This window comes from Magnolia sinica, chromosome 10 (genome assembly GCF_029962835.1).
Source record: "Magnolia sinica isolate HGM2019 chromosome 10, MsV1, whole genome shotgun sequence".
Lineage (NCBI taxonomy): Eukaryota > Viridiplantae > Streptophyta > Magnoliopsida > Magnoliales > Magnoliaceae > Magnolia > Magnolia sinica.
This window is the reverse complement of record NC_080582.1, coordinates 30370590-30396136: the sequence shown is the minus strand read 5'-3', so window position 1 is coordinate 30396136 and position 25547 is coordinate 30370590. Positions and strand designations below refer to the sequence as shown.

Here is a 25547-nt window from a genome sequence, read left to right as displayed (position 1 = left end):
CTACACCGTTAGTGTCGATGGTAGTATGAAGCGATATCGATGTGGCCCATTCAAAGGTCATAACTACTTTCACTGTTCAAACATTTTACAAAGGTGACAAGATGTATTTGAAAGTCTACATACAAGGTTGCATGTGAATATATTTCTAAAACAAGAAAAAGAGAGATAAAAAGAAATATCTCCCAATTTTTCCAGCTTGCAAGTGTCACGAAATCAAGACCAATGGTTTCAATTGCAAATTTAGTAGAGGAAGAAAAAAAATAAGATTCTCTCGATGTCTACATTGACTAAATCTAACCACCTTTTTCTCCTCTCCACCCAAAGCTTCCAATCTTACCCAAGAGACTCTCCCTCCATTACCACAATCCTCTCTCCTTCTCCTTCTCTCTCTCTCTCTCTCTCTCTCTCTCTCTCACAAACAAAAGAAGCCCATCTCCCAATAAAAGAAGAATACCCACCTCATAAAAAGAAGGAAATGGGCAGCACATACCCATCCAAAGACCAATCTCATTTCTTGACGAAAAAGCTTCTACCTTGGGCTATCTATTCTCTCCTTCCCTTAGCTCTCTTTCGCTTCTATTACTACCCTCCTCTCTTTGAGGACAAGCCCTCTCAGAATGAGTCCATCATCATGTCTACCACAGCAATCTCTTCTTCTCAAGGTGTGTATTTTTATTCTGAATGGATGATTCTCATCATTGTCATGGTTAGATGGTCTGGTCTGATGGTTGGAAGTTGGAACCATCCATGTTATATAAGCCAAACTTACATGGAATGGATGATTCTCACCATGCTATGCTTTGCGACGGATGTCCGCCAGCATGTGTTGTTCCATTGGGGTGCCACCCACATGCTAAGATGGTCTGGTAATCAGAACCATCCATGTTCCGGATGCTATGCTATATGGCTACTTAAGAAATTTATGCTGAATGGATGATTCTGATACCTTTGCTATGCGTAGATGAATTTAGAATTTCGAAAAAGAAAATTTGGTTATCCCAGTTCAACTAAAACAATAAATGTGACATTTGTAGCACACCACCCCTTACATGATTTTAGATATATCACAACTGAGTAGGTTACACTAGTACTCCCTATCACACTATCCAACCCTTAGACAATCCAGACCGTTGATCAATAAGGCCCACCTAATAAAATTCTTACATGCTTGTGTTTCTATTCTTTTGTGTTACCTGTATGTGAATGCGGAGAGATTTTTCTTGTTCATTGTTTCAGCCACCGTCGAGAAGATTGAGAAGATCCAATGCGATTATTCAAATGGCGAATGGGTACGCGATACATCAGGCACTCTCTACAATGGCACAAGCTGTGGCACGATCAAAGATGGTCAGAATTGCTTGAATCATGGTAGACCCGACGCAGGCTACCTCTATTGGAGATGGAGCCCCGCCCGGTGCAAGCTCCCCCACTTCAAGCCATCCACGTTCCTCCGCCTCCTCCGAAACAAGCACCTAGCCTTCATTGGAGATTCCATGGCTAGAAACCAGCTCGAATCTCTCCTTTGTCTTGTGTCCAGCGCATCTTCGCCGAATCTCTTGTACCGAAGCGGGGAAGATAACAAGTTCAGGAAATGGAACTTCCCTTCCCATAACGTGACCATCTCCGTCTACTGGTCTCCATTCCTTGTGAAGGGTATAGAGAAATCCGCAACGGGTCCCAATCACAACAAGCTGTACGTGGATTTGGTTGATGAGAGATGGGCGTCGGAATTAGGCCAGATGGACATGGTAGTGTTCTCAGTAGGCCATTGGTTCCTCCATCCGGCCGTCTATTATGAAAAAGATTCTATCCTCGGCTGCCATTACTGCCCTGGCTTTAATCACACTGAGATAGGATTTTTTGATGTATTCAGGAAGGCTTTCAGAACGACGCTTAAGGCCGTCGTTGATAGGAATGATGGGAAAGACAGGTGGGTGATGGTCACCACCTTCTCGCCTGCTCATTTCGAAGGTGAGTGGGATAAGGCAGGCGCATGTCCAAAGAAGGAGCCTTACAAGGAAGGGGAGAAGGTGGTGGAAGGGATGGATGCTGATATGAGGAATATTCAGTTAGAAGAGGTGGATGTGGCTAAGAACAGGATAGACACAAAATTGAGGTTGGAGGCAGTGGATGTGACCAAATTGTCACTAATGAGGCCCGACGGACACCCCGGGCCTTACATGTATCCTTTCCCATTCGCCGACGGTGTCCCGGAGCGTGTTCAGAATGATTGTGTACATTGGTGTTTGCCGGGACCCATCGACACATGGAATGAGATATTGTTGGAGGTGATGAAGAGATGGGAGGGTGAAGCCAATGGAGGAAGGTGAAAGAGATGAGAAATGATCACATACAGTGGGTGTTTGAACTTTCATTTCCATTCATTTCCTTCCCACTAACATGTCCATGGGGAGAACGTTGGATATGTGCAGAATGTGGCTGCACCATGATGATGAAATGGGGCTGAGCCACTCATTAGGTGGGTCACACTAGCACATGGATTTTGGTGTGTGGGTGCATGTGGAATGTACATTTTGATAGTACTAGAATTCTTTTGGCTGGTTTATGTGTGTTTGTGTGTGGAGTATATTTTGGAATTCGGGAGGATTGGATTTTGGCAGTCTTTGGGGAGAAATGAGAGGCCGAGAGAGATTGTTTTGTCATGAGTGGAGGATAGGCCAGATGCTCCTCCACTATTTGTCTCAAGGAAGATTTTTCATGGTGTAAATTGTTCTTAGGCAATTCTTTTAGAATCAATTCAAGAGACTTTCACCTTTTGGATTCAGTTGTGCAGAAATAAGGTAAATTCATCTCAATAATCTCTCTCTCTCTCTCTCTCTCTCTCTCTCTCTCTCTCTCTCTCTCTCTCTCTCTCTCTCTCTCTCTCTCTCTCTCTCTCTCCATGGGTGTGTTTGTCTCTGGGTTGCAATTGGGCCAGGCTACTTGGTCCTAATCACCCAAGTCTTGCATCTAATTGGGCTAAAAAGGCCTTGACCGTAGCCCTGGCCTCCTGGCTTAGGCCGGCACTATAAGGAAAAGAGTGAGATCTCCAAAAGTCTACCATGGTCCAAAATTTAAAAAGACTCTGAGTCTCCTTCTAATCCATGACGAGTCAATCTCATAAATGTTTTTAAATCGTCCAATCCTATTATACAACAGTGACCCATTTGATTATTGAAATGAGCCAACAGACCAAGCTGGGCTATTCATATTGACCCTGGCCTGGACACTGGGCTTAGATTTCAAGCCCTGGCCCAACCCGGCGCGACATCCCACCATCTCCACAACAGTGAATATGCCCACCTATTTGACTGTTAATCCATGACTTCCATCTGGATGGGCCATACCCCAAAAAATCAAGCCGATGGATGATCTCAGCCCTCCAATAAGTGGTCATCAAATTGGTCGGTTGAGAAATAAAGTTGAGCAAAGCCAAACAATGGTCCACTTGCAAGTGGCAAGATTGCAAGAATTGGTGGGCCATATATGTCTCCTTGATTCCAATGAATTTTGTGGTCGGCTTACGAACGCCTCCCCAGTAACAGACTAAAGGTGTACTCTATATCTACGAATGCCAATTCCATTAACTCAGTCAGTTGTCGGATTCCGCTGGTGGCCCATATGGGTGGCAGTGGTTGAGTCGGGGCAACCTAAATGGATGGCAGATCAGGCTTGGGCTAGCAGATGAGGTCCATTTAAGTAAACATACAAGATTGGGTTGTGTTGGGGGACAGCAGAAGCACACAGAGATGAATTAAGCAAAGTATTCTAATCGCACAACCAAGCCCAAGCCCAAAGACTCCGAAGTTAACGTAGAAAAATCCTTGAGGGAAAAAACCATGGCACAAAGTAACAAATATACACTATGAAAGCAGAAAATTATAAGAAATAGAGATTACCTAATTCGAACAAGCCTCGAATCACCCAACCTACACCCTTAAAACCTTAGAAACAAATTAGAAAGCTCTTGATACCCCATGTTCCCGATTACACCTCATATATAGTCTCTAGGTGAATCACAATCAGAATAGGAAGGAAATCCCGCACTTACACAACTCTGCGTAATTTCTGCACGATTATTCAATGACACCTTCGATGTTACTTCGATGGCATCAATAGACTGTTGATGGCATCAAAACCCCTTCGATGTCATCGAACAAAACACCAAAAGCATTCCAACGACTAAATGTGTATTTCTCGGATTTTTCCGATGGCACTTCGATAGGACTTCGATGTCATCAATGACTCGTCGATGACATCAAACCCTTTTCAATGAATCAAGCAGGACACTTATAGTGTCCAATAACCAATTATGAAATTCTCAAATTTTTCTAATGGCATTGAGCCGACTTTCGATGGCAATGAAGTCTGCTCAATGGCATCTAGTTATCATCGACAAACAATTAATTTACAAATTTAAGACATCAATCAATAGGCTGAACCCAACCCAAGCTGACCGAGTCAATTCTCCCATATGGTTATCTAGTTATGATGTATGCATGTACATTCTGACTAAATGGGGATGGACAACAGTCGAGCATGGACTTAAGACTCAAATGAGTTTCCCACAACTAGCGCGAGTCAACTTGGACTCGGTCAGATTGGATCCAGTTTGATATCCCGAGTCATCCCCCAACTCCAGTGAGTTAGGCTGATTCACCCCTGAATTGAGCAAGTCATGACTCGACCTGAGACTGAATGATCCGATCCGAGTCACTGAGTCATCTAACCATTGTGTGAACCTTTAGCCCATATTGTATTCTTAGACTTAGGATGGGTCGGATTAGTTTGGTTCGGTCCAACCCAACCAAATTACAATTGAATAGGTTGGGTCAGGTCAAGCTTGGTCCTAAGAAATTTTTGGTGGATCGGGTGAGGTTTGGCTGCAAATCTTAGCTTGCTCAAGAAACAGGTCATATGCTAGGGCTGATCCCCACCTGACCCAAAGGCCGACTTACTGCCACCACTAGTGGCCCACCTAATAAACGGACCATTATAAATCTTTTCATTTTTCGCTAGCATTTTCCTTTACGTGCCAAATGGAGTCAACCATGGGCTCCATCTTTTCAAACGCATGATAATTATAGAAAACAAAACTTTACATATGTATGTCAGAACTTATTAAAGGATTTAGGTTTTGTTTGGGCAAATGATGTAGAGCAGGTTGAAGACACTTTCATCGCAAAGATGGACCAAGATCGGAGGCAGAAACGATCCAAACTGTTAGAACTTTAAATCAGTCATATCTTACAAATTGGGATGAGTTTTTTCAACATATTATATGTGATTTTGAGGTAGGACCTACTTAAGCGAACCAACCCTGATATGTCAAGTTGCCCACATCGGATTTATGAGATTCCATCAGATCGACGGTCGAAAGTCCCACTTACTTTTATTTTTACTATAAATAATAAGTTTTAGTTCAATTAAACTTTTGATCACAAGTCATGCCCAATATAAAAAGGGCTTAGAAAAGTTTGGTTACCATTTTTGGCCAAAAACCACAAAGTCTAGTAGGTATAGAGGTTGTCTACAAATAGTAAGTTCATTGAAAATACATCCTAGGTTTGAATTGTCACGTGAGGAAGACGGTGATCAACAATTTATCATTGTTATCCCCTGAGGAAGACGGTGATCGACCTCATCACATCCATCCCTACTAGTAAGTACACAGAGTATATAAGTGCTTGCCCACTTGCATGATATCCACACCATTCATCAGGTATAACACCCCTTGTTTTACAGTGATCCCAAAAACCTAGTTGATTCAACACTCAGGTGGGCCACGCCAGAGGGAAACAAATAAAATATACCTAAAACCTCTGAATTCACATGGTATGGCTCGCCTGAGCTTTGGAATAGCATGATTTTTGGCAGTGATTTCATCCCGATGAGGCATGTCAGATGAATGATCGGATGGAATATAGGCACAGCACATGGGCCCTATGCCAAAAAAAGAAGAAGAAGAAGAAGAAGAAGACGGCATCCACATCCTAGCTGTTTCCCATGGTGTGGCCCACCTGATTGTGGGATTATCATTATTTTTTATGTTCCATGGTGAACATGAGGCAGTGTGTGCCTGATGGACGGGTTGGATCTCATGAAAGTTCCACCCACACGGAGCTTGTAGTGGTAGGCCATCTCCAGTATACCTAGGTCAGGTTGGATGTTTGCCTGACCATGCAAAAAGTACGATTCGGCATTTTGGCTGATTTTTCAAAAAGTTGATCTAGACCGTCTGATTTTAGACGTCCAATATTTATGGTCAATCACAAAGATTGGATAATGCTAACCATTTACTGCAAAACATTGATCGGGTCGTGCTACTTCTCAAAAGCTCAATGCACCAAAATCAAATTGGACGGACGATCCTAACCATCTGATGGGCGAGTAATTGATCGTCCATACTTCATATTATATCCGAAAATCCCAAATCATCGATCTTGACCGTCCATCTAGTTCAATCCATTCTTCGTGGGTCACCACACTAAATCATTGGATGATACTAACCATATGATTGGCCAAGCCAGCATGGTCCAGTCCTATAGGACCCAGGCTGGGGCCCCTAAACTTGGCTAGAGTGGCCAGGCCTGGGCTTGAAATGTAGGCACCCTTTCTACGCTGTGCTGGGCCAGGGTCAGTAATGAATGGTTTGGCTCGACCCATTGGTTGGGTCCAATCATCAAGTGGGCCATCATTATACAATGTACAGTTTAAAGACCCTTGTGTACGATTCCCATTCACCATATGACAATCCTTAGATCCTGATTATGTTTTAAGAATCCCAACCGTTTATACTATGGGACTTGTAGTAGAGATCAAGGATCACAGGGTTTTTTTTTTTTGTAATTATTTAAATAATAATAATAATCTTCCATTTGATGATTTATTTGTATTTCTTAACAGGATTGGACCAGTATGGCTAGGGACAGGACATATTAGAACTGGGCCCATTGCAACCCTTATCCACTCATGAGTTCACTTTTTGGTGAAAAGTAAAATTAAAGCAACAGATTTTATTTTTTATTTTTTTTTTCAAAGAGAGATGCTCTAGTAAGTTGGAGTGCTGTTAAATCGCTTTCTTGGACTATCTAATCAATTGATCTGACCCATCCATTAAGTCTAGAGCACATTTCATGGGCTATCATGCAAAATTCACAATGATTACATGATCCAATCCGCAGCTTCGTTTGGCCTTTTTTTTCTATAGCCATCCATTTTCGAATCCATAGATGGGACGGTTACGGTTGCCTGACAAAAGAATCATAAGCAATCCATATGTGCTTCACTTTTTAGTGAAAAGTAAAATTAAAGCAATTGATTTTCTTAAAAAGAAAGTTATAGTGCTGTTAAATCGATATCTTGGACAATCTAATCAATCAATCTGAACCATCCATTAATCTAGAACACATTTCATGAGCTATCATGCAAAAATCACACTGATCAGATGATCCAATCCATCCTTTCTATAGCCATCCATTTTCCAATCCATGTATGTGATGGTTATAATTGCCTAAGAAGAAGAAGAAAAAAAAAAAACATAAGCAATTCATGATGTGCCTAATAAATTAATGGATTAAATTGTTGATTGGAGCTATTTTGTGTAAATGATATTAACCATCAATATTAAAAGCCCATAGAGCAAATGATTAACATTTGTCAGATTGCCTCATATTTAGATGCTAACCAATGAAATGTACGTTGGACCTAATGAGTGTCTGGATTGAACTGTCTAGGATGCAACTAGCACTAAGAGTGCTCCGAGACCACTAGAGCATTTCTCACCCTTTCGCTTTTTTTTTTTCCTTTTTTATTTACATTCTTCTCTTCTTATATTATTAGAGAGGTGCCCAAGAAGTGGTGCCTGTGATGGGGTTTCACGAGTGTTTCCATAACGAATCGATTAGATGAGGCCCCAGTCTCACAGAAGACGGTGCGGGCCCTTACCGTGGGCCTATCTTAATATATGTATACTTTTTCCGCATTGTCCATCCATTTAGGTAGATCATTTTAGGACATGAGCTAAAAAATGAAACATATCCAAATCTCAGGTGGACCACACCTTCAAGACTGTGCAACCCTTACTTGGAGTACAACTTGATATTTGTATTCAACATCCACATCCTGCATCTGTTTTTTCAAATCATTTTAGGGCTTGAACCCAAAAACGAAGCAGATCCAATTCTCAGGTGAACCTTACCCAGGGAAATAGTGGTGAATGACCATCAATGGGCCACAAAAGTTTTGGACCAAGCTGACATTTGTTTTTCTCCCTTCATCCAAGTTTTTAATCTTATCAACAGATTGGGATGGAAAATAAACAATACAGTGGGCTGTAGGAAGTACTTAACGGTGGGGCGTTCATTCACCACTGTTTCCCACAGTATTATCCACCTTAGATCTTCTTCATTTTTTGTTTCATACACTAAAATGTATTTAAAAATAGATGAATGGCATGGATATAGGATACACACATCAAGGTGGGGCCGCAATAAGGGTTGTATTCTCTTGGATGAGTCTAGGCCGCACATAATCCACTCCTTTGCAGACCCACAATGGGGGCACGGATTGGGCGACAGACAATCCTAAAAGGGGATATGCAGTGCCCACCGTGATGTATATGTTTTATCCACGCTATCCATTCATTTTGACAAATCATTTTACAGCATGAGCCAAAAAAGATGCAGATTGAAGACTCAAGGGGACTACACCATAGGAAGTAGTGGGGATTAAATTCCCACCGTTGAAAACTTTCTAGGGCCCATCGTGATTTTTATTTGCCACCCAACTTGTTCATAAAGTCACATAAACCCTGTATGAAGGGAAAACATAAATATCAGCTTGATCCAAGGCTTTTGTCCCCGAGAAGTTTCCAAAGCTTTTGTTCCCTACTCCTTCCTGTGGTGTGGTCCACTTGAGCCTTCAATCCGCCTCCTAGGGCTCATTGTAATGTTTGTTTTTCATTTAACATGTTGAGTAGGTCATATAAACAAGGATGAAGGGAAAACACAAACAGCAGCTTGATTCAAAAACTTTTGTGCCCAAGATGTTCTAATGGTAGGCATTCAATTACCACTTTCTCCTATAGTGTGGTCCACTTGAGATTTGGATCTGCCTCATTTTTTGGTGCATCCCCTAAAATAAGCTAGCAATAGGGATACACTATAGTTGGATCATGCAAAAATAATAAATAAATATTAGATGATCCTAACCTTTAAATCAACATTTATTAGTTAAATATGAAATGTTTAGTTGTCCAATTCAAGGACACTAATCAAAGGGTTATGAATATTCTATTCAGAAGAATACAACACATGGTCCATCAATAAAAAGAATAGGTTTGAAAGATGTATCGTAATTGTGAATAAGTGTACCAAATTTGGTGGCATGACAATCATATGTTTTGTATTCTCATACCCTACAGAAAATAGTAATTAAGACAGTAGGGGCAAATATAACAATTTACTAATTTTCAGACATTTATGAGTTATGTTTAATTTAATTTAATTTCATACATCAAGGCCTTTTTAAACAAATTATAAACACATTTTTTAGTACTTATAGGTACTAACATTCAGCACTCAACTTAATTTTCAAACTTCATTTTTTAGTTTAGAAAACTGAAATCCTAATTACACAATTAATTTTCAAACTTCATTTTTTAGTTTAGAAAACTGAAATCTTAATCAAACTTCAATCTCCCAATTTGGTATCTGAGAAGACGTAGCTCTCTCTCTCTCTCTCTCTCTCTCTCTCTCTCTCTCTCTCTCTCTCTCTCTCTCTCTCTCTCCAATTTTTTTCTTTTTCCTCTATAGCCCTCTCCTTAATCGTCTCTTTAGTCGCCACGCGCAACAGCAGTCATCGGCGAATGTGGTAGAGACAGCCTAGGTAGGAGCCCAGCTGATTGTCAAAGTGCTCCCGCTGATTATTAGAGTACTGTCATCGTCCCTTGTAGTTCCTTCGTATACTACAATGCAAGTGGTCTTTTATCTCATGTTACGGTTGATTTGTTTGGACATAATGTCTTGAGTTGCCAAGTATATTATCTAGTATTTTCTTGAAGTTTGATAGTATGCTTTATTATCAACTTGTAATTAAACTTGAAGTTGTTGTATAGTGTTTGTTTGATTGCGCCCATAAGTGGTTGTTGTGTATGTGACAAGTGATTTTATCCTTCCAATCAACATTCAAATATGGTTATTAGCACCATTCTTCTTGATAAAACAAATTATTTAACCTGGACATGGTTAGCTAAATTGTTACTTGGTCACAGGAAAAAGTTAGGTTATATTGTAGATTCTGTTGATGCTGAAATCTGTTTAATCCTACCTCGCCTCCTACTAACCGGGGTACCTATGATTTAATGGAGAATAAGAGAAGACACTGGGGGTGCCGGTTAAGGCCCTAAGCCAAGTTTATAGATTCACAGTAGGCGTAGTAGAATCGGTGTATTTGTTTTGTACCTTTACTCATGGTAGCAGGTATATTTATAGGCTAGGTCGATATCCGAAGTCGACCTCCGATGTCGAAGTCAGTACCTGAGGTCGATGTCATCTCTTGAGGTCAGCGAACAAGACCGACCTCCAAAGTCATTGGTTGGCACAAAAGGTCGAGGTGATTTTCTGGCCCTCAAGCAATTCATAGTCATCGAGTCTGGCTGCTTAGCTCATCTGTCTCATACATTTGTTTTAGCATCATTTTACCCATAATAGATCCTAAACAAGAACTCAATGAAGACAATCTGACTTATGATGGTTAGATGAGTGACAACTATGCTGTGATGACTTGATCGATTTATTCTATAAAAACTAAAATTAGTAGCGAGTTGGCTCTAAAAATCCAAATTGCTAAGGAACCGCAGAATAAAGTTGCAGGAATGTATTCCTAGCACCATGATTTACCTCATAATTTCCAGCTACAAAAGAAATCACCAATGTGTAGCAATGTGAATCTTCAGTGGAAAAAATATTATGTTGCACTGCACTAGCATTGGGAAGAAGTAGGCTAACGTATGTCCCTAGTTACTATTCTAGATGAATGGTTAAAAAAATGTCGTGTTTGTGATCTTGAATGGGCTTCATCCAGATTATTAACAGGGAGTCTTTTCCCTCTCTAAAGAATGTATATAATTAGATTTGGAGTAAACCTTGTAGTCATATTATATCCGGAGTTTTTTTTTAACACCCGTACACAATGGGTACTCAAACCCATGATCTCGTTTTGAAACTCTCAAGAGTCTACTACTGAGGCGTAACCTCGTGTATCCACAGTTGCACCTATGCTTTCCATTGAGATTGTCATCAAACCATTACCAGAGAATCTTCAAGAAAAAGTTCTTCTTGCCCACCACCTCATAATGTTCATAGAAAATTTGCTCTCATTGTAAATTTACACATCATACATGTGATTGTTGTTATCATTCATAGTTTCTAGTCGCTTTTCAAGGAATGCATCTTCCAATCTTTATTGACGTGGATGGGCATTCATCTTCACCTTCCATAATTCAAAGTTGTTTTTTCTGGAATACTTCTCTACATCAAACTTCATATTAAATGCATGACATAGATACCTTGTCTTTATATTCGATCTGCTTCCCAATATTAGCTCTAATCCTAGTTGTTAGTACTTGCGAAGGCATGCAGAGATAAATCAAACAAAGTAATCACTATCGCACAAAAAATCCAACTAAAAAACAATCTAAATTTATATGGAAAAACTCTTGTGGAAAAAAATGATAGCACAAAGCAAGAATGCACTATGAAAAATGAAGTTATAGGAGTTGAAACTTTACTGATCAAAGTCTCAAGAGGAAAAGCTCTAGCCTTTTTTTTTTTAATCTCCAAAACACTCTCAAACCACATCGTAAAGAACCCTAACATTACCCTAATAGTGATTACATTTAATATATATACTACCGCAACTGGAATAGGAAACAAATTGTACACTTACGCATTTCTGCGCACGCCTTCGATGGGACCTTTGACAGCATCGACAGTCATTGAAGACCAGTCAATGACATTAAAAATACATTCAATGTCATTGAGTAACAACTCCAAACTGTCCAGCAATCAATTAGGATTTTTTCAAATTCTCTCGATGGGATCAAGCATTTGTTGATATCATCGATTGACCCTTTTCCATACAGATTTAAGACATTAGACAACATCTTGTACCCAATCAAATGTGATAGGTTATACACAAATTTAAGATTAGATTGTACATTATCTTATGTGTCAGATATTGGGTCAATTTGTATATCTTGTATACAATAGTTTACAACTAGATTAAAAATCCAAAATAATGGCAATACGATGAGAAATCGTGCATCACAATCATACTTAAACAATGATGACAAAGGTACTAGATTTGTACAAGAAAAATGAAGGGGCGTGTGCACTTCAACCAAAGGTCCAGATTTGGACACATTGCTGGACCATCCACGTGCCCAGATTTGGACAATTTTCTGGTCCATATTTTGGTCAGGTTCGGGATACACTTTTGGACGATTTTATGTGCCAACATATGGGCCAGCAATAGGCTGATTTGTGGACTTTTTAACCGTTCACAAATGAGTCAAAACGTAGGCCTTTTTAATGGTCTAATTGTGGACCGGTTTACGGGCCAAATCAAGGGTCGAAAATGGTCAGTTTCATAGCCAATCCAACAGTCAAATTTTAAAAATATTTAAGGATCACAAATGGATCAAAATTGGACGATCCTATGGACTATCTAGTTGTCCAATTTGTGACAATTAACACATTAACAGGCCTTCTCGCAGTCCAATTTTTGGTATATTTGTAGACCATTTCAACTGTTCAATTTTGGGCTGATTTGTGGGCCACTCAATGGTCCCAAATTGGACCGATTTTCAAGTTTATAATAATCGAAACTACGGGACAAATATGCATGGGTTCAAGTACATAAAATAGCGAGTGAATTAACATCAAAATTGGCAGTTTTGCATGCGTAAATCAATGAACAAATTCATGATTTCTTGGAAGCAAGAATGATCCAAATTGCATGATTTATAAATTTAAAAAATTTTAAAAAAAAATTATTTTTTTTTTTAAAAGGACGGTTCCACAAATCTTTGGGCGTTCCATCAACAGTTCCAATTTGGATATCCATCAGACGGCTTAAAAAAGCAGTTTTGGGCATCCAATTTATAGTCCATCCAACTGTCCGATTTGGGCCAGCTTTTAGGTCTATTTATTGTCCAGATTGGACAGATTTTAAAACCCATTTAACTATCCAGATTGGATAGATTTAGAGCATCCAACTCATCGCCCATTTAGAACAGTTTGGGCACTCACCTTGTTGCTGATTCTTAGTGGATTCAGATGCCCGTTTGCTGGTCCAATTTGGTCAAGTTCTGAGCGCCCAAATGATTAAAATAATTGGACAGATCTTGTCCTTTAATCAGTGGTCTGGATCTACACATTCATTTGGTCTAAAGTTCCTTTGTAGTTGAAAAATCAAGCCATACATTATTCACTAATAAAAGAACTAACTCAGTCAAATAAATACATCAATAAATAAATAAATAAAAACCCTCTCTCTCTCTCTCTCTCTCTCTCTCTCTCTCTCTCTCTCTCTCTCTCTCTCTCTCTCTCTCTCTCTCCATGGGTGTGTTTGTCCCTGATTGCAATTGGGCCAGGCTACTTGGTCCTAACCACCTAAGTCCTAGATCTAATTGGGCTCATAAGGCCTTGACCGTAGCCCTGGCCTCCTGACTTAGGCCGGCACTAAAAGGAAAAGAGTGAGATGACCAAAAGTCTACCATGGTCCAAAATTTAAAAAGACTCCGAGTCTCCTTCTAATCCATGACGAGTCCATCTCATAAATGTTTTTAAATCATCCAATCCTATTATACAACAGTGACCCATTTGATGATTGAAATGAGCCAGCGGACGAAGCTGGGCCATTCATATTGGCCCTGGCCTGGACACTAGGCTTAGATTTCAAGCCCTGGCCCAACCCGGCATGACATCCCGCTATCTCCACAACAGTGAATATGCCCACCTAGTTGACTGTTAATCCAATGAGTTCCATCTGGATGGGCCATACCCCAAAAAATCATGCCGATGGATGATCTTAGGCATCCAATCAGCTGTCATCAAATTGGTCGGTTGAGAAATAAAGTTGAGCAAAACCAAACAATGGTCCACTTGCAATGGGCAAGAATTGCAAGAATTGGTGGGCCATGTCTCCTTGATTCCAATGAATTTTGTGCTCGGCTTATGAATGCCCAGCCAGGATGGTCTGGTCCTATAGGGCCCAGGCTCGGGCCCCTAAACTTGGCTAGAGTGGCCAGGCCTGGGCTTGAAATGTAGGCACCCTTTCTTGGCTGTGCTGGGCCAGGGTCAGTAATGAATGGCTTGGCTCGGCCCATTGGTTGGGTCCAATCATCAAGTGGGCCATCATTATACAATGTACATTTTAAAGACCTTGTGTAAGATTCCCATTCACCATATGACAATCCTTAGATCCTGATTATGTTTTAAGAATCCCAACCGTTTATACTATGGGACTTGTAGTAGAGATCAAGGATCACAGGTTTTTTTTATTTAAATAATAATAATCTTCCATTTGATGATTTATTTGTATTTCTTAACAGGATTGGACCTGTATGGCTAGGGACAGGACCTAGGGTTTAGGGTACTTAGAACTGGGCCCATTGCAACCCCTATCCACTTATGAGTTCACTTTTTGACGAAAAGTAAAATTAAAGCAATAAATTTTATTTTATTTTTTCAAAGAGAGATCCTCTAGTAAGTGGGAGGCTGTTCAATTGGTTTCTTGGACTATCTAATCAAACCATCTGAGCCATCCATTAAGTCTAGAACACATTTCATGGGCTATCATGCAAAATTCACAATGATTATATGATCCAATCCGCAACTTCATTTGGCCTTTTTTTCTATAGCCATCCATTTTCGAATCCATAGATGGGATGGTCAAAAGAATCATAAGCAATCCATATGTGCTTCACTTTTTAGTGAAAAGTAAAATTAAAGCAATTGATTTTCTCAAAGAGAAAGTTATAGTGCTGTTAAATCGATATCTTGGACAATCTAATCAATTGATAGGAACCATCCATTAATCTAGAACAGATTTCATGGGCTATCATGCAAAAATCACACTCATCATCAGATGATCCCATCTATTTTTTATTTGGCCTTTTTTCTATAGCCATCCATTTTCCAAATCCATGGACGGAATTGACTAACAAAAGAATCATAAGCTATCCATGATGTGCTTCACTTTTTCGTGGAAAGTAAATTAAAGCAATAGAATTTCCAAAAGAGAAATGCTCTAAGTTATAGTGTTGTTAAATTGATTTCTTGGACTATCCATCGAAACCATCCATTAAGTCCAGAACACATTTCATGAGCTATCATGCAAAAATCTAACTGATCAGATGATCCAATCCATCCCTTCCATAGACATCTATTTTCCAATCCATGCATGGGATGGTTAAGATTGCCAAACAAAAAAATCATAAGCAATTCATGATGTGCCTAATAAATAGATGGATTGAATTGTCGATTGGACTTATTTTTATGTAAATGATCTTGACCGTCAATATTAATAGCCCATAGATCAAATGGTTAACATTTGTCACATTGCCATAATATTCAGATGCTAGATGGATTGAATTGTTGATTGGACTTATTTTTGTATAAATGATCTTGACCGTCAATATTAAAAGGCCATAGATCATATGGTTAACATTTGTCACATTGCCAGTATATTTAGATGCTAGCCAATGAAATGTGCGTTGTACCTAATGAAAGTCTGGATTGAACTGTCTCGGATGCAACTAGCACTAAGGGTGCTCCAAGAGCACTGGAGCATTTCTCGCCTGTTTTTTTTTTTTTTTTTTATAAAAAAAAAAACATTCATCTCCTCTTATATTATCAGAGAGGTGGTGCCTGTGATGGGTTGCACTAGCGGAACACAAGACAGTGCAACCCTTACCGTGGGGCCCACCTTAATGTATGTATACTGTATCCACATTGTCCATTCATTTTGTTAGATCATTTTAGGGCATGAGCCTAAAAATGAAACATGTCCAAATCTCAAGTGGACCATGCAATAGGGCCCACCATTGAAAACTTCATAGGGCCTACCGTAATTAGGGCTGAGAGTCGGGCGGGTTGGGCCGGGTTGGTGCTCAACCCCAGCCCAACCCAAGGTTCCTATACCTCAACCCTAACCCAACCCAACCCAAGCCCAACCCAAGTGGGCTCGGTCAGGTTAGTCGGGTTGGTCAGGTGGATACGTGTAATATTTTTGTTATTACATTAGTCTATTATATTTCAATATACACTTATTTTTTGTATTTATGATTTTATTAATTATATATGTAGTTATTTATCATAAAGAAATTCATTTTTTTTCTAAACGAACAGCTAAAATACAGGACAACTACTCCTTTAAAAGTCGTGTTGTGTGGCACGCAATCTATATGGGATAGAGAAATCTAGCATATCTTATTAGCTTGAGTCATTGGAAATAATGTATACCAATAAAACTTGATGGCACTAGAATTTATTGTGCCTTCAGAGCAGATGATCAACACTCAATTATAATTTATAAGTAACATACGTATTGATTGGGTTTGGGTTGGGTCAGGCAACCTGAGATCTCAACCCAAGCCCAACCCAAGTTTTAACAAGCTGGTGTTTGTATAGCCCAAGCTTGAGACCCGACTCGATACATCCTGCCCAAGCCCAACCTAATGTTGGGTCGGTCGGGTTAAACCCGCCCAACTTTCAGCCCTAACCATAATGCTCCAGTAATGTTCATTCTCCATTCAGCCCATTGATAACGTCACACAAACCTGGATGAAGGGGACCATACCATAGGAAACAGTGGTGATTGACCATTAAAAATTTCTTGTGAGTCATAAAAGTTTTTGATCAAGCTGATATTTGATTTTCCTCTTCATCCAGATCGTTACCAACAGGTTGAATCAAATAAACATTACAGTTGGCACTAGAAAGTTTTTAATAGTGGAGCATTCAATCACCACTGTTTCCTATAGTATGGTCCACCTGAGATTTGGACCTGCTTCATTTTTGGGCTCATGCCCTAAAATAATCTACCAAAACAGATGGATGGTGTGGATTTGGAATACATACATCAACGTGGGCTCTATGGTGAGGGCTGCACCTAATCCGCTCCCGATAGATAGACCAGGTGATGCCTGGTTCGGATCATCGTACTTTTCAAGTTTTTTTTTTTTAAAAATGTTAAGAGGTTATGAGCTTTAGCTGATTGGGCTTATGTTGTAAGTGGGTTTAAGTTACAATAGGCTCAAGTTAAGGCCTGTTTGGCAAAACTTATTTTCAGACTTTATCCCTAAAACAGAAAACGGGCTATTTTCAGTGATTTTCGCTTATCCAGATCCTTTAGTAAATCCAAAAAACTAGGTGCTTAATTTTGATTTTCACTGAAGAAATACTAATTTTTTAAAGCTTCTCTTTTCTTGCTAAATGAGGTAAGTTATTTTGAATTTAAAAAATAAGAATAATAATAAATAATAATAATAATAATGGTAACTTTACCCCTTGCTCTATCGGGCATAAAGTAGATGTTTATTTGCCATCAAATCTATTTATAAGGCCATGCAGAACTAGATTATGGGAAAAAAAAAAAAATCATCTTGATCCAAAACTTTTATAGCTGTAGGAAGTTTTCAATGTTAGGCATTCAATCTCCATTGTTTTCCTACACCTGAGATTTGTATCTCCCTTATTTTTGGTCTCATGACCTAAAATGATCAGGAAAAAAAAATTAGATAGATGCTGTGGATATCATGCATACATTATCGTGGTCTCACAGAACTTTTCCATGTGAAACCATTGCACACTATATTATACAGATACAAATTCGATGCATATCTCTTGCAAAATGCTATGGCAGGAAGTTGTTGCGTTGGGAAGCTATGAGCCCACCATGATGTTTGTGAGAAATACACTTCATCCATCCTTTTCTTAACTTCATTTTTAGACATGAGACAAAAAATGAGGCGGACCTAAAACCCAAGTGGGCTAAATGAGAAGGAAAAGTGGGGAAAGAAATGAAACCCTTACGTGGAGCACACCTTGATGTTTGTACTCAACATCCACACCATGCATCTATTTTTTCATATCATTTTAGGGCACGAGTCCAAAAATGAAGCAGATCCAATTCTCAGGTGGACCATACTGAGGGAAACAGTGGTCAATAAATGGGCCACAAATGTTTTGGACAGCGTATCAGTTTATGTGATTCGGCCTAGTGAAGAACAAATTCATATTTTATTTTATTTTTATTTTTTGGTGTATCCATCAGTATATTTTCTAACACATTCATCACTGTTTCCCATAGTATGGTCCCTTAGCTTTGGATCTTCTTCATTTTTGGTGTCATACACTAAAATGGTATGGTCCCCTTAGCTTTGGATATTCTTCATTTTTGGTGTCATACACTAAAATGTTATTTAAAAACAAATGAATGATAGGATATAGGATACACAAATCAAGGTAGGCCCCATGGTAAGGGTTGTACTATCTTGAATGAGGCTAGGCCGTACCTAATATGCTCCTTTATGAACGCGGAATAGGTGGTGCGGATTGGGCAATACACAGACCCGGACTTAACTAGAGATGGACCGACTTGAAAGGGGATCTTTGGGGCCCACCATGATGTATATGTAATTTTATCCACATTGTCCATCCATTTTTACAAATCATTTTAAGGTCTGACCGCAAAAAGGAGGGAGATTGAAGCCTCAAGAGGACCACAGCATAGGAAGCAGTGGGGATTGAATTCCTACCATTGAAAACTTCCTAGGGCCCACCATGATTTTTATTTGCCATCTAACTTGTTCATAAGGTCAAATAGACCCTATATGGAGGGAAAACATAAATATCAGCTTGATCCAAAACTTCTGTCCCCAAGAAGTTTTCAAAGCTTTCGATCCAGCTCCTTCCAAGGTATGGTCCACTTGAGCCTTCAATCTACCACTTAAGTCCCACTGTAATGTTTATTTCCCATTTAGCATATTGAGTAGGTCATACAAACATAGATGAAGGGAAAACACAAACATCAGCTTGATTTAAAAACTTTTGTGGCCCAAGATGTTCTAATGGTGGGCATTCAATCACTATTGTCTCTTATGGTGTGGTCCACTCGAGATTTGGATCTACCTCATTTTTTGGTGCATGCCCAAAAATAAGCTAGCAAAGGTGTGGATGATGTCAATAGGTATGGATGGATCATGTAAAAATAATAAATAAATAAATAAACATTATATGATCCTAACCTTTTAATCAATCTTTATTAGTTAAATATGAGATGTTTAGTTGTCCAATTCAAAAATACTAGAAGGTTATGATTATTATATTAGGAAGAATATAGCACATGGTCCATTAATTAAACGAATAGATTTGAGAGATGTATATGAATTGTAAATAAATGTGCCAAATTCGGTGGCATGACAACAACATGTTTTGTATTCTCATACTTTATAGAAAATAGAAATTAAGACAATATAGGAAAATATGATAATTTATCAATTTTTAGACATTTATAAGTTGTGCTTACCAAACAAAATTTTGTGAAAAATGGTGTTTAATTTCAAATATTAGGGCCTTTTTTGGACAAAATACTAAACAAATTTTTTATTACTTATAAGTATTAAAATTCAGAACTCAAATTAATTTTAAGAATTCATTTTTCAGTTTACCAAATGACATCTTAATAAAATTGGGTGATAGAGAAAACTGAAATCCTAATCACACTTTCATCTCTCAATCCGAGGAGCCGTAGGTCTCTCTCTCTCTCTCTCTCTCTCTCTCTCTCTCTCTCTCTCTCTCTCTCTCTCTACTATTCTCTTGTCCATTCTCCTAGTTTTTTCTTTTTCCTCCATAGTGAATGTAGTAGAGATAGCCTAGGTAAGAGCCCGACTGATTATCAAAGTGCTTCCGCTGATCATTAGAGCACTGTCATTGTCCCTTGCAATTCCTTCATATGATGCAATGCAATTGGTCCCTTATCTCATGTTATGATTGATTTTTTTAAAGAGCCTTCTGAATATGAGCCTACCAAATATGAAAGCAATGATGATGATTTCATCGTCCCATGTCCAACAAAAGATGATGATCTTGTCGCCTTTACCAAGGCGCACCATTCGCCCCTTAATAGGGACAACAACAGCAATACAAATATGAAACCTGTAATACTCCAATCAAAATTGGCAAATGGGATTACTCACCTGAAATCTGGTGATGTGGATTTTGATATATTACCTCAATACCAATTGGTTAGCAAATACCTAATTGTATAACTTAATTAGATCACTGATTGCATCCACCTAGACTTATTTGATCAGTTCACTTTCGATTCGTCAATTCCTTAACTCGAGATAGCCCACATGGAGAATTCAACCATTAGATTCTGAATTTTTTTAGATCTCATACTTATAGTTAGTCATCTTATCATATGGAGTCCACTTGATTAACAAAATACTCTGATCATCCCGTTATATTCTAAGAAAAATAAAGATTATTACTAATTTACATCATGTAAATGAGACATCAAAGTTCTACACGAACAAAACATTCCAGCATATTTTCGACCGATTGATCAACACTGCCTTTGATTTTTCAAGGTTCGATCGAAATTTACTCCATTAGTCGAAATAAATCTAAAATATAACAAAATTCATTGGACAATTTATGTCCCTTTCAATTTGTCAAAAAATGCTTCTTCGATCGGTCGAAATGCCTTGTCGACCGGTCGAACACTTTCCGATTTTTGGAATTAAGTTGCTGGACTAACTGGGCTAGTTGGACTAGTCAAAATGATCGCTCAACCGATCGAACCGGCACTTAAGGAATTTTCCAGACGTTTTGAAATTTGTAACTTTTAAAGTTTCCTTATTTTTCTTAATTACTCCTATTTTAAATTATCCATTGATCTATGGGATAGATCTGAACCATCCATTAACATCACAAAGTCCCCACTTTGGAAATGGTCAATGGATCGCTTAAATCCGGTCCATCCATACTTTCAAAATCTAATACAAAATGTAATAGGTATGATTCTATCATTTCATGTTTATGGCCATCAAACGGTTAGATCTATCCATACTTTATGGATAGAAAGTTAGATCTATCTGAAGTTAAGCATAACTGGTGCGAATCAAATCTGATCTATTTGATCACCATATTAAAATCTAAGGTATAAACGATTTTAACGATTATATCTGATTGGTGTAGCCATCATACAATCGAATTAATTTTTGGATATAAACGGATCAAATTAAATCTAACACTACTAATGGACCATACACAATTTTACATTTCACATTTATAGTTAGATCTAATACAAATTCTAACACAGTCAAATACAAATGATTAAATTCATTCCTAAATTACTGCCCAGATATAAAATTCCAATCATATCTTTCTTAAAATTCCTCCACGTACCTATGCATTGATCATGTGGCCAATCCACACCATCCATCGCATACATCGGGCAAAGATGAATAAAATAACAAAAAATGAAATAAATAGGACACGAGTCTGACGTGATCAAGCTCTCCTAAAATCTCATCCATCTCTCTCCTTAAAGTTATTAATTACTGTCCCACGAATTAATCATCTGACTTCATTTACAACTGAGAGTCGCAGTGACAAAAGTCAATCCATCAATATCCCTCTCAACCAAGACTGTCTTTACCAACTTAAATATTGACTTGTTTTTGTTCTTAATTTTAAAATAAAATTTTTAACTATTAATGGAAATTCTAAGTGCATGAAAAAACAGGGTCGTTACATTTTACCCCCCTTAAATAAAAATTGTCCTCAAAATTTACCTAAACTATTCCTCGAATAGGTGGGGATACTTCTTTCAAAGCTTAGCTTCCTACTCCATAACAATTCCCATAAGGCTTCATCTACTCCATAACAATTCCATAATACTTTGGCCAATGGTATTGTTTTGTTTCGTAACACATGTTCCTTCTATCATGCGAAGCTGCCTTAGATCGCAGTCATTCATCATTTGAGGAATGTTCATTATGTGGTGCCCACCTTGTATGTGGGTCATCCATCATGTTGGACATTTAATGTGGATCGTCCATCATGTGGGGCCCACCTTTTTATGGACCATCCATCATGTAGGCCCAACCTCAAAGTGGGTCATCCATGCCCACCTTGGATGTGGGTCATTCATTGTTAGGATCTTACCTTTAATGTATATCATTCATTATGTGGGGCCCACCTTGATGAGAGTCAATCATTATGCGAGGCTTGGGTGACATCATGTTGAAAATTAGATGTGGATTATCTATCATTCAAGGCACATCTTTAATATGGAATGTCCTCTTACAAGGCCTACCTCAAATGTGAGTCATTCAGTATTAGTGGCTAACTTTTAATATAGACCATCTATTGTGGGGTCGACCTTTATGTGGGTCATCCATCATGCAGGTGTCACGCCCCTAACTAAGAAACCGAGCTCACAGAATTTTTAATCGTCGAATTTGGTGCCGACAGCCTCCGTAGTACCCTGCTCTCGGCTCCTAGTACCCATATAACAGGTTCCGATCCTAGGATGCCACAAGGAGGGTTTCAACATTAGGGGTCAATCTTTATCGTGGAATATCCATTATGCAGAGCCCACCTTACTTGTGGGTTGTCTATCACATCAAAATTAGATGTGGATCATCCGTCATGTGGGGCCCACCTTTAATGTGAATTGTTCATCATGCAAGGCCCAACTTCTAACCCAAGTGAAGGAGAAGGGTGAGAGGTAAACATAGGTAGATCCCACACATGGGCATGTGTGATGGAAGGAAGGAAGGAAAGATTTATCTCTCACTTCTTCTTCTTCTTCTTCTTCTTCTTCTTCTTCTTCTTCTCTCTCTCTCTCTCTCTCTCTCTCTCTCTCTCTCTCTCTCTCTCTCTCTCTCTCTCTGTAAGAGTATGTTTCAACATCTGCGTCGTACACTAGATAGCCGTTGACTGTAGGTCCATTGGCCCCGAGAATATTTTGACTTGATCAAAATGTTGTTCTGTTATCGAGCCGCAAGCCGCATTTTAACCCGATGTCCGAATTTTAATATAAGGAATTTAAATTAAACAATCTGAGAAATGACAAGTATGTCCTTATTTTCTCTGGTGGAGCCCCACCATTGAGCTCTACCATTGGATGATAGATTTCTGTTTTTAAATTAATGAACTTTGCTATTTGAGGGGTGCATAAGTCCTGTATGGGCACTATATTTTGAATTTTGTGAGGATAAGAATATATATATATATATATATATATATATATATATATATATATATATATATATATATATATATATATATATATATATATATATATATATTTTGATAAAATAACTCAAATGACCTCGATTTTTTTAAAATCCTTGGAATGTTTTATATCAAATCACTTAAATAACATTTTTTTTAATTCTTACCATCAGCTTAAACTTATCAAAAATATCACAAAACACCTCCCAACCCTTCTTTTAGACAAAAGCCAAATTTAAAACCATTTTCAAGTCCATAAACATAAAAACCCTCTTTCAATAACCCATTTCCAGCACTCTCTTCTAGCTTAAGTTTGAAGTTGAGAAGAAGAAGAAGAAGAAAAGGCAGAAGCCGAGTTTGAAATCCAATCCTCTGATTGTTACAGGTGAGTGCATAGATTAGGAGCATGCATATATGTGCGTTAGATTACTTGAAAGCCCTATAGAAGAATAGATTTTTTTATATTTAGGGTTAGGTTATTGCTAGATTTTCTGATGTAGTTTGTTAGATTTTTGTTGGATTTTCCTTAAAAGCCCTTTAGAAGACTAGATTTTCTAATTTCATTGGTTAGGTTATTGCTGGATTTTTCTTGAAAGCCCTATAGAAGAATCGATTTTCTAATTTAGTTGGTTAGGTTATTGCTGGTTTTTCTGATTTAGTTGGTTAGGTTATTGCTGAATTTTCTGATTTAGTTGGTTAGATTATTAATGGAAGATTGGATGATAAAGATGATTTAGTTTTGTTTAAATTCGTACGTATTTCAATCAGTTTCTCTCTGTCCCTTACAAAGTCCGCTTGCTACCTGTTTGACAAAACGTTTGAAAGAGTTATCCTTCGTCATTTGAGTTATTTTATCAAAATATATATGTGCATATCTATTCATAACTTACAATCCGGGTGTTATATTGACATGCCTTTTTCGCCAGTAATTCTGTAACTCAACTACGGTCACAACGGTTAGGCTCTCGGACCTAACAGATTTTGAAAACTCGATGATGGCCCACCACCAAATAAAATAAAGACATAGTTGTCATTTCTCAGATTGTTTAATTTTAAGTCTGTATATTAAAATTCGGACATCGGGTTGAAGTGCAGCTTGCGGCTTGATAACAGAACAATATTATGATCAAGTCAAAATATTCTTAGGGCCAATGAACCTACAGTCAACGGCTATCCAGTGTACGGAACAGATTTCGGGGCCTTGGGTCTTACAACTCTACCCTCTTTAGAAAAATTTCATCCTCGAAATTTCAAAACATATTCGGTTATAACAGTACAATACAATAATAACCATATCATACTTATATGTACCTAGGAATTAAATAGATGAGGGTAATGAATGCGTATCTCTACTTCCCGTTCCTAGGTTGCTTCTTCTATAGAATGATAACCCTATTGGACTTTAACTAAGGGGATGACTTCATATGAAGAACTCGTTCTTTTTTTATCCACGATACAGAATTGGCTACTCGATATAGGATACATCTTCCCTAACTGCTAAGGATTGCCAGTTAATAACAGGTGCTATTATCTTCGGATCACATTTACGAAGCATCAAGACGTGAAAAACATTATGAACTCCAGATAATTGGGGTGGTAAAGCGAGATGATAAGTTACGGTGCCAATTCGTTCAACAATATTAAAGGGCCTTATAAACCTCAGGGCTAACTTTCCCTTAACACCAAATCATACTACACCTTTCACTGGTGAAACTTAGAGATATACAAGGTCTCCCTCCGCAAACTCTAAGGGTCTACGCTGGCGATCTACAAAACTCTTCTGCCGACTCTGAGCTGTAAGCATATACTGTCAAATAAGATCAATCTTTTCAGACATTTTCCATACAACATCAAGACATAAAAGACATCGCTCACCAATCTCACTCTAACAATTTGGGGACCTACAAGGTATACCATATAACGCCTCATAGGGAGCCATGCCAATAGTCGCCTGAAAACTATTAATATTATACGTAAATTCTGCTAACGGCAAGTGGTCGTCCCAACTACCAGAGAAATCTAATGCACATGATCTGAGCATGTCCTCGAGAATCTGGTTAACTCTTTCGGACTGCCCATCTATTTGTGAATGATATGTTGTGCTAAATCTTGAAGTAGTCCTCGTTGCTTTTTGAAAACTCTTCCAAAACTTTGATGTAAATCTCGAATCTTAGTCAGATAAAATCGAAACAGGTATACCATGTAATCTAGCAATTTCGTTTATAAACA

The 25547-nt window shown here is 38.4% G+C and overlaps 1 protein-coding gene across 1 annotated transcript; it reads left to right on the top strand.

Moving 5' to 3' along the window:
* Positions 1-416: 416 nt before the first annotated feature.
* On the top strand, positions 417-2839 carry LOC131258261 (xyloglucan O-acetyltransferase 1). Its single transcript, XM_058259463.1, has 2 exons — positions 417-662; positions 1237-2839. The coding sequence occupies exons 1-2, from the start codon at positions 476-478 to the stop codon at positions 2328-2330; spliced, it is 1281 nt and encodes a 426-aa protein (XP_058115446.1). The 5' UTR covers positions 417-475; the 3' UTR covers positions 2331-2839.
* Positions 2840-25547: the final 22708 nt, after the last annotated feature.